A 10997-nucleotide genomic window follows, 5' to 3' on the forward strand; every position below is an offset into this window, starting at 1 on the left:
ACTAAGCTTACTAAGAAAGCCCAGCCCCCTCTCCCCAAGCCCAGCTGGCGTGGCTCAGTGGTTGGGCATCTACCTATGAATCAGGAGATCACCGTTCGATTCCTGGTCAGGGTACATGCCCGGGTTGTGGGCTCAATCCCATGTGGGGTGTATAGGAGGCTGCTGATCAATGATTCTCTCCCATCACTGATGTTTCTCTATTTCCTTCTTTCTTCCTCTCTCTGAAATCAATATATCTATACTAATAAAAGGGTAATATGCTAATTAGACCAGATAGACCAGCCATCTTCCTGACGTCTGGAACTCCTACCAGACAAAGCCATGCTGGCTGCGAGGGCAGGTGGCCCGCAGTGGCGGCGGCGGTGGCGGCGCGGCGGCAGCAGCAGCAGCAGCAGCAGCGGGGTGATAGGGGTGGCACCTTCCCCTGATAGGCCCGGTTGCTTCCCAGCACCATGGCCCCTCCTTCCCCAGAGGCCATGGCGTGGTCCCAGTCCCAGTGCTTCAGCCCCTCCTTGCGCAGAGATGGCGGGAGAGGGGGCTGCGTGGTCCCAGAGCCTCCGCAGAGGCTGGACAGGGTGCAACTGCAGTGCCTCAACCTCCCACAGCCCCTCTCCCAGCCAGCCTGGCCCCAGATTGCCCCCCACAACAGTGGGCAAGGGGTGGGGCCTGTCTGGTTCTGGTTGAGCCACACTCCCAACCCCACCCCTGCTCAGCCAGAAGCCGGGCACAGCGGAGGTGGCGTGAGCCTCTCCTGCCTCCATGGCAGGCGGGCAGTAAGGAGCAAGGGGTCCTGGACCGCGAGAGGGATGTCGGAGTTCCAGCTTACCTGAATCCTCGGGGAGTCCTGGACTGTGAGCGGGCACAGGCCAGGCTGAGGGCCCCACCCCCAGTGCACAAATTTAGTGCACCAGGCCTCTAGTGTGTGTGTGTGTGTGTGTGTGTGTGTGTGTGTATAATCTAATAAAAGGGTAATATGCAAACTAACCATCACTCCATCACAAAGATGGCGGTGCCCTGTCCCCTCAGCCCAGCCCCAGCCTCGGAGGCGATGGGCAAGGATGGGAGTGGGATGGGGATGCTACATCCAGTCTGAGCGCCGCAGTAGGGCGCTATGTGCAGATGGAGTGCCCAGCCCACGTAGGGGCGCAGGCAGTGGGGAATGGGGAGCCCCTATTTGGGGAACAGCTGCACAAAGAGGAGCAGCACGGCCGCATGCAGCTCACCCACCTCCTCTGGAGGAATACCAAGGAGAGAGAGGCGGGGAACGGCAGGCTTCAGCTGCGCCTGCCACCTGCAGGCAGAGCCGCTTTCACTCACTTGCTCATGCGCCTCAGGCTTGCTCCTTCCGGGATGCGGATTGGCGGCACCGGCGGTGTGCGGCCGTCAGTTCTGGGTTAGAGGGCCACCGCCTCCCGCCCCAGGACAGGCGGACGATTCGCGTAGGAAACTAGGGTGATGCCCCCTTAAAGCGCCTAACTCCCTGAAAACCAGACTTGCCCATAAGGATAAGCTCTTTGCTATTGTACTGATCCGTCACCTTTAAGCATCATTCACACATTAGACACTTTATCCCTATTGTTAGAAAGTTATAAAATAGATGTGTGGTTTTTTAACTTCATTTTCAAGATAAGGAGAGGTAGACTCAGGTTCTGAATCCACAACTGTCTGGGTAGAAAGCTTCTGTTCAGCTTTGAAAGCTGGGCGTGTGGCAGTGGACGACCATCCCAAAAATACTAGATGGTGAAAGAAGGAGCTGAAAATGAGACAAAATGGTATGTGTGCATCTTCAAAGGAAAGTGGATGCTGCTCCAGTCTAGGCACTTTCTAGGAGACCTTGACAATTATCGGCAAGCTGCCATTCTGAAACAAGCAAAGGTGAGGAAGGAGCACAGGTAATGCAGAACGAAAACTGCATTTTGGGCAGGTCAAGGACTTTGACCTAGCAATGCAATGCCATCAGAGTTGGGATGTTCTCGGATTCTCAGAACTATGCAATTGATTTCTATTGTTTGCTTCAAAAAATTTCAAGCAAATGCCGAGAACTTATGTATCTATAATAATAAAAGCATAATATGCTAATTAGACTGGACATCCTTCCGGACGAAGCCAGGGCTGCGAGGGGAGCCCCTCCCAGGTGCCAGAGGGAAGCCGGTGTTGGCAGCCGGGGGAAGGCCTACTCTTGCACAATAGGCCTTCCCTTCCAGCCTGATACATCTGTACATTTGAATGTGTATATTATTTATACTAATAAAAGCTTTGGGGGCGATCAGGCCAGCAGGGGAGGGCAGTTGGGGGCAATCAGGCCGTCAAGGGAGCAGTTAGGCATCAATCAGGCCAGCAGGTGAGCAGTTAGGGGTGATCAGGCTGGCAGGCAGAAGTGTTAGGGGCAATCAGGCAGGCAGGCAGGCGAGTGGTTAGGAGCCAGTGGTCCCGGATTGTGAGAGGGATGTCCAACTGTGGGATCGGGCCTAAACCAGCAGTCGGACATCCACTGAGGGGTTCCAGACTGGAGAGGGTGCAAACAGGGCTGAGGGACACTACCCCCTGCCCCCGGTGCACAAATTTCATGCACCGGGCCACTAGTATATACACTGAGTGGCCAGATTATTATGACCACCTGACGTTTGTAGACAAATCAGCAGTACACTGCATCGTATGGTATATGGAAGCCGAAGGCTGTTCAAACACCTTTGCTGTCTGCAGTTACCAAGATAAAATGTCTCAATTTACACAGGAACACAAGGATTGGACAGTTGAGCAATGGAAAAGAGTTATGTGGTCCGATGAATCACGTTTCCAGTTGCATCATGCAGATGACAGAGTGAGAACTTTGCGGAAACAGCATGAAAGCATGCGTCCCACATGCATGAGTACAACCCTTCATGCTGGTGGGGGCAGTGTTATGGTTTGGGGCATGTTTTCCTGGCATGATTTGGGCCCTTTAATTCATGTGGAACAATGTCTGAATAGCACAACATACCTAAGTATCATTGCTGATCAAGTTAATCCTATCATGTTGATGGCATATCCCAATGGAGATGGCTTCTTCCAACAAGACAATGTGCCATGCCATGGTGCTTGTATTGTGCTGGAGTGGTTTCAAGAACATGAGGGAGACTTTACCTAGCTTAGGTGGCCCCCACAATCACCAGATCTCAATCCAATTGAGCATTTGTGGGACGAAGTTAAAAGAGCCATCAGGCAGCTGGTTCCACAACCATCAAATCTCACAGAACTGGACAGTGCTATTCATCAGGCATGGTGGCAGATTCCTCACATCACCTTTCAACATCTCGTGGAGTCAATGCCAAGAAGAATCACCGCAGTATTGAAGGCAAAAGGTGGCCCAACGAAGTACTGATGGGGTGGTCATAATAATCTGGCCACTCAGTATATATATATCTCTCCAGCCCAGTTGTCAGCCAGTCTCTTGGAGCACACCAAATGCCAAACATTGGTCTGATCAGGAGCTCCTCTCCAAAATCCCACCCAGGTCCCATTGCTGGGATTACCACTGGTTTCCAAACCATGTGTCTTAGTCTCTCTTTACTTGGTCAAGGGTGTCAGCACCACACTTTTCAGACTTAAGAAAAGGGAGCTTGTTATAAGGTGACATAGTGAATCATTAAGAAGAAAATCAAGTTGAGAAACGAATGCCTCAGACCTAGAAGACAAAGGACACTTCTCTGTATTAAAGACTTATCTTTGAAAAGAAATCTGTGTTTCTGAAACAGAGTCCTCTGGGAACTTTTAGAAAAGTTCCAGGTGGGCTTCTAAAGACAGGGCTACTGACTTTCCACACAAATCTTCCTTTAAAAAAATAAAACAAAAAAAAAGTGATTTTTTTTTTTAACTCTGTTCATCCACATTTTAAAATATGTTTTTATTGATTTATTTTAGAGAGGGAGAGAGAGAAACACCGATTGGTGCCTCCCGTATACACCCCAATCAGGAACCAAACCTGCAACCTGGGTTTGACCTTTCGGTGCATGGGATGCCACTTAACCAACTATGCCACACCGGCCAGGGCTCCACATAATTCTTTAGAGAGGTGATAGAGAACCAGGTGCAATAAGATAAGGGTGAGCTGCCTTCCACCTCCACCACACCAATATGGAAATTAAATGAGTTAATAAATGTATAAAAATTTTTATTAAAAAATAAGCTTTTGAGGGAAAAAGAATACTTTTTTTCTTTAGTGAAAGGGTGACATGGGATGAGCTGTAAGGATAGAAAATTTCAAGAACCATCAGACAAAGTAGGACTTTACAGAGCTAATCATAGGATAGCCTTAAAAAGTTTATCTGAGTAAGATAAAGGCCTATCTATGCATTTAAAAAGTAGGAGTTATATATTAAAATTGGTATCTATTTTGGGATTGATCTGATTACATTTCTTTCAAGGATCTAAATGACTTTATGCATAGGGAAAAAAATCAGAAGGACTATTTGCCAAACTCCTAAGCAGTCATCTCAGGAGAATATGGGAGGCCTTCATTCTCTATGTTATACTCTTCTACAATGTTTGCAAGTTTATAACAAGTAAATCTACAGATTCAATGCAATTCCTATCAAGATACCAATGGTGTATTTCACAGATCTTGAAGAAATATTCCAAAAATTTATATGAAACCACAGAAGACCCAGCAATCTTGAGAAAGAACAAAGTTGGAGGAATCATGCTACCTGCTATCAAACTAGACTACCAGGCCATAGTAATTAAAACAGCATGCTACTGGCATAAAACCAAACACACAGATTAATGGAACAGAATAGAGAGCCCAGAAATAAATTCAATTAATATTTGACAAAGGAGGCAAGAATATACAATGTGTAAAAATAGTCTATTCAATAAATGATGCTGGGAAAATTGGGCAGATCCATGCAAAAAAAAAAGAAAAGAAAAGAATCCAGACCACCTTCTTACACCATACACAAAAATAAACTCAAAGTGGATTAAAGACTTATATGTTAAACTCAAAACCATAAAAATCCTAGAAGAAAATATAGGCTATAAAACCTCAGACATTTCTCACAGTAATATTTTTTAATGATATATCTCCCTGGGCAAGATAAACAAAATAAAAAATAAATGAATGGGGATCTATCAATCTAAAAAGTTTTTGCACAGTGAAGTAGAACACCTGGCCAGTGTGGTTCAGTGGTTGAGCATCGAACTATGAACCAGGAGGTCACTGTTAAATTCCCGGTCAGGGCACATGCACGGGTTGTGGGCTCAATCCCCAGTAGGGGTCATGCAGGAGTCAGTCAATCTATGATTCTCTCTCATCATTGATGTTTCTATGTCTCCCTCTCCCAACCTCTCTGAAAAAATATATGTTAAAAAAATATATAAGAATTTATAAAACTCAACACCAAAAACAACAACAACAAACAATCCACTTAAAAATGGGCAAAGGACACTTCTCCAAAGAGGACATACAGACATGAAAAGATGCTCAATGTCACTATTCACCAGAGAAATGCAAATTAAAACCACAATGACATATCATTCACACCTGTCAGAATGGCTATCATCAATAAATTTACAAACAAGTGTTGGGGAGGATGTTGAGAAAAGGGAACCCTCTTGTACTGTTGGTGGTAATGCTTACAGATTCGCACAACCACTGAGGAAAACAGTATGGAGTTACCTCAAGCAATTAAAAATGGAACTCCTATGACCCAGCAATTCTACTTCTGGAAATATGTCCAAAGAAACCCAAAACATGAATTTAAAAGAATATGTCCACCCCTATATTCACTGCAGCATATTTACTATAGCCAAGATTTGAAAGCATCCCAAATGTCCATTAGTAGATGAGTGGCTAAAAAAGCTGTGCTACATTTAAGCAATGGAATACTACTCGGCAGTAAAAAAAGAAGGAAATCTTACCTTGTGCAACAGCATGGATGTCCCTGGATAGTATTATGCTAAGTGAAATAGTCAGAGAAAGATAAGTACCATACAATTTCACATATGCAGAATCTAATGAACAAAATAAACTAACAAATAAAATAGAAAAATTAATTGATAGAGAACAGATTGACAGTTGTCAGAGGGGAGGGAGCTGGGTGAAAAAGGTGAAGAGATTAAGCAAAAAACTAACAAAACTCAGACATGGACAACAGTATGTTGATTACCAGAGAGAAAGGGGAAGGTAGAATAGAGTAAGGGGTGGGAATGATAAATGGTGATGAAAGGAGAATTGACTTGGTGTGGTGAACACACAACACAATATACAGATGATGTATTACAGAATTGTACACTTGAAACCTATAATTTTATTAGCCAATGTTACCCAATAAATACATTAAAAGTAAGTAAAAACTTTAAAGAAATCATTTTGAAACACCAGATGTATATATTCCTAACACAAGGTAATGCTTTGCCTTATTTCACCTCTCATATTTTAAATGTGTCCCTTTCAGTCTATTTAGTGCCACATCTATCTATCCTATATAATAAAGAGCTAATATGCTAATGGTCATCACGCCATAACGACTGATCAGCAGAAGGCTGCGCAGCGGCAGGCATATGCGCGGCTGGGCGGGGCTGCATGCTCGGCAAAGCACATGCAGGTGGGCGGCGACTTGACGCTTTATCCTTCCGGACAAAGCCACAGCAGCTGCCTGAGGCTCAGGCAAGCTGCGGATGGCGGCTGCCGCTGCCCAGGGCCAACCTGAGGCTCAGGCAAACTGCGGTGCCTGCGAGGGCCGAGGCTCAGGCAGCCGCATGGCTGGCAGTGGCAGCAGCAGAGGTGTGATGGGGGCGTCGCCTTCCCCTGGTCGCCAGGTTGCCTCCCGCAGAGGGAGGCTAGAGGCAGCAGCAGCGAGGGGGTGATGGGGGTGGTGCCTTCCCCTGATTGGCAGTGGGGAGCAGGCCTAAGCTGTCAGTAGGACATCCCCTGAGGGCTCCTGGACTGTGAGAGGGGGCAGGCTGGGCTGAGGGACACTCCACCCTCTCCATGCACAAATTTTCGTGCACTGGGCTTCTAGTATATATATAAAAGCCTAAGCAACCGGACAACTGGCCCGTGGCTATGATACACACTGACCACCAGGGGGCAGACGCTCAATGCAGGAGCTGCCCCCTGGTGGTCAGTGCACTCCCACAGCGGAAGTACCGCTCAGGTGACAGACGGGCGCCAGATGCTGCCACTGCCCACGGACACTCCCCCGGTGCGCCGGAGAGTCCCAAGCGGCAGGCACAGCGGGCCCAGGATGAGCGGGAGCAGCGCAGTGCCAGCCCGGGCTCGGGCTCCTCCCCAGCGCCTGCCACTTCCCGCACTACTTTGTGCTGTGCGGGATCGCCGTGGGCAGAGCCCGACGAGCTGGTGGGTAAGGCTGGGTTGCGGCAGCACAGAGGTCCACTGATCCCCGCAGGCCAGGCCGAGGGGCCTCTACTTTTTATATATTGTGCCTTTTTTGGTGATTGTGCAGTTTAAAATTGGCCAAGCACTATCTAGTGTTCCTAAGTGCAAGAAAGTTTGATGTGCCTTCTGTAGAAAATACATGCTGGATAAGCTTTGTTAAAGCATAAGTTACAGTGCCATTGGCTATGAGTTCAATGTTAATGAATTAAGAACACATAGAACAAGGTTATGTGTTGATCAGTTGATGGAAATGTTGTGACCAGAGATTCAAATGAACCTAACCTTGTATTTTCTCTACAGACAATAATTCAGTATTTGCTAACATAGTTCTCAGTGACTTCACAGAACATAACTACTTCCAACTCACCATGTAGCAACAAGAAAGCCACCAAATTACAGACCATTTTCCCCAAAGTCAAACAGTAGTTGTAGGTTTCGGACAGGATAACCACAGGGACTGATGATAGTATTATTTCATAGCATACAAACAAAAAACATTAGAATAATGCAATGCACAAAGTTAGAAAATGAGTATTACCTCACCACAAAGATCAAGAGGTGGCTCCAAGGGGTGCATGTACCCCAGGGGCATGCAAATGAATCAATGGAGTAAGGGAATATAACATTTATCTATACTTATTAATCTCATCTTTAAATCCCAATTTATAACTTAGTAATAGTAAAATATGTATACACAATTTATAAATTCGACTGGTAGTGCCTGTTCCATTTCTACTGATGCACAAGATCAAAAAAAGTTGGGAGATCACCACTATAGAGGATCAGAGTGAATAACTCAAAACAAATTCCAGGAGCACATGTCCTGCAGTGAGGAGAAAGGCTGGTGACTTTGATGACTCAGATGCACTGAGAACATCTATGGAAATCTGGGTTCTACTGCTGCTCTGCCCTAAGTTGTGATGGTCCCCACAAAGTTGTGATGATCCTCACACAGGCCATTCCTACAGGCATCAATTAACTCATGGAAGAAGTTAATTAGCTGGTTGTAACACTCACCAAACAATCTGAGTTAGCCGGCCTTCCTGTTCTAGAAATTTGACAATTCTATGATTCAGTGAAAAAGACATAATAGCTGGTAAGTAAAACAAGTGTGTGCTGTTGCCTGGAGTCTAAAGGCTGAGGCATGCACTGATACAGCAACAGACTGTCCACAGAACACCACTTCCCAGACTGGGAGCATTCTATGGAATTCTTTTTTTTAATGTTTTTTTTAAAATGTATTTTTATTGATTTTAGAGAGGAAGGAAGAGGGAGAGAAATATCAAATGATGTGAGAGAATCATTGATCGCTGCCTCCTGCACACCCCCTACTGGGGATAGAGCCCCCAATCCAGGCATGTGCCCTTGACCGGAATCGAACCCGGGACCCTTCAGTCCGTAGGCTGATGCTCTCTCTATCCACTGAGCCAAAACGACTAGGGCTCTATGGAATTCTTTAAGAGATCCTACCTGGACTGTTAGTGTTACCTTATATAGTTAAACTAGTCAACTGTAATTGCTCAGCAAAGCGAAAGAAACAAAGAAAAAGGAGGAAGGGAGGGAGGGAGAAACATAACCATAACCAGTGCTGGCAATCTGCTGCCATTCCACTAAATGAGGGTGTTCTATTCCCTGGGACACTTTCATTTCTCCAGTCTCTCTTACATCACCTGATCATAAACAAACTACTTTCTCTGGTGCTCAAGGGAAGATGCAGGGATTATTTCAATCCTAAAGGAAAAATGGCTGCATATGACACTGAAAGATGGAAATCAGCCTTCAAAGAGGACTGACTTCCTAAGGATATTTCAAGGACAATTTTTAATAATACTCAACTTTCACAGTATACACTGAGAGTAGAACCAAACCCCCAAATACAGTAAGACTCATTATAATAATGTAAGCTGAAATTTGTTACAATATGCTTTATGGTACTTCATATTGTTTAAAGTGCTCTCATATAACAGTATCATTTAACATACACAGCAGCCAAGCAAAGTCAGAACAAGAATGGCAGTTCCCTTTTCAGATATCAAGTGCAGCAATAGAAAATGAGTTTTGAGCCAGATAATACAGGTTCAAATGCCAGGCATATTGTTCAATTTTTCAGAGCCTTAGTTTCCCATCAGTAAAATGGGAACATATAGACTTCTGAGGATGAGTCAAGTGTACAAGTCACATGTATACAGTACTGTGTATCCTTTCATATGCCACAGGAAATAGTGCAAGTTCACACACCTACTATGACTAATCCCCACTTCCAAGCTCCATGTTCAGAGATTCAAGAAGAATGTAAAAGGTGTTCAAAAGATAGAACTATTTTTGCTAAATTTATGAAATGCTCTCTTGAAGACTCACAAAGCATATATGTGTGTAGGTGTGTATGATATAAAGGCTCTATAATAGTTAGTATTTAGTATAAAGCTGGTTCAACATGTACAGAACATTCCCCAAAAGTGCATTTAAATAATGAAATCCTTTTTTGCATAATTAGTATAAACATATAGATCTAATGTTCTTCTGGACATACTTTTGGATTAAAATACTTTAGAAACATTGATTCTGATAAATTAATGTATAACAAGTTAATATTGTATCCGATTAATATTTAATATTAATAAAATTAATAGGTTATAGGACAAAACACAAGAAATCAGGGATACCTGCAATATCCGCCACACCAGGTGGAATCAAGCAAAAAGCAAGCGCTCACCTGCCCCGCAGGCGGAGCACACTTCGCCTCACTCAGCAGCGGCGGATCGGACCATTCCCTCCTCCGCCCTTTTCCGCCACCACCTCTATCCCTTCCCGCCCATCTGCATCTAACCAAGGGCAGGGACGGGGTAGGGTAACATGGTGCTATAAGAACAAGCAACCCCGCAATCCGCTGCAGCCTTTCTACTTCCATCCCACAGTGGGTATAAAGCCACACCGCCTCTCCTACCTCTCCTGTCTCTAGTGCAAGGTCCACAATACTTTAAAATTGTTTTAAAGCACTAAAACTTCCCCGCCTTCTTTAGCCCCTCACCTTCACGAAAGCAATCGGGGTTGTGGTACCTTCGATATCTAACAGGATCACAGTGACTTCGGCTGGCACCGAAAGCACGACCATTTCCCTACCGGATGCTACCGCGGAAATCGGCCTACTGGACGGGAGGGCGGCACCGACTGCACCCCCAGACCCGTCCTGGGCTTCCGAAAGCTCCGCAAGAACCTCGGGGCGGTCAACCACGTGCGGTCTGAAGCACAGGGGAACAGGGCACCTCCACACCACTGAAAGTGGAGAAGGAAACCGAGTAAGGGACCTGAACTAGGGAGCTGCCCAGGGCCGGAGGCCGAGACCACGTGGGTCGGGAAAGAGGCGGGCCGGAGGGGCTCTGAGGGGGCGGGGGAAAGTGAAGGCAGCGATGCCGACTGGCCGCCAGAGGGCCTCGGACCCATCCGTCAAGTCGGGCCTCACGGGGGCGGGAACAAAGCAAGCGCGGGAGCCGAGTGCGCGGGCACGCGCTCCCACCAGACAGGTTAGGCGAGCCGGAGAGGCCGGGGCACGTGCCGACGGGAACCCCGCGAGTGGCGCGCCGGGGACGTGAGTGCCCCCTGCCCTCTACGACACCTAGTCCCC

General features: G+C 46.3%; 1 protein-coding gene across 10 annotated transcripts in view; it reads right to left on the reverse strand.

Annotated features, from left to right (window-relative positions):
- ENOPH1 (enolase-phosphatase 1) overlaps positions 1–10997 on the reverse strand; it is an 86489-nt gene that overhangs the window by 37302 nt on the left and 38190 nt on the right. For 2 of the 10 annotated variants that reach the window (XM_080675303.1, XM_080675302.1), the window contains exon 2: positions 5896–5933. The exons of 4 other annotated variants lie outside the window; for them this stretch is intronic. In XM_080675303.1, coding sequence (XP_080531429.1) covers positions 5896–5910 — 15 coding nt within the window. In that variant the 5' untranslated portion in view covers positions 5911–5933. Of the gene's footprint in view, positions 1–5895; positions 5934–10403; positions 10728–10997 lie in introns of those variants that run through there. 4 more of the 10 variants (XM_080675301.1, XM_080675298.1, XM_080675297.1 and 1 more) reach the window with 4 other exon arrangements.

The sequence above is a fragment of the Plecotus auritus genome, assembly GCF_963455305.1.
Source record: "Plecotus auritus genome assembly, chromosome: 1".
In the NCBI taxonomy this organism is placed as follows: Eukaryota; Metazoa; Chordata; class Mammalia; order Chiroptera; family Vespertilionidae; genus Plecotus; species Plecotus auritus.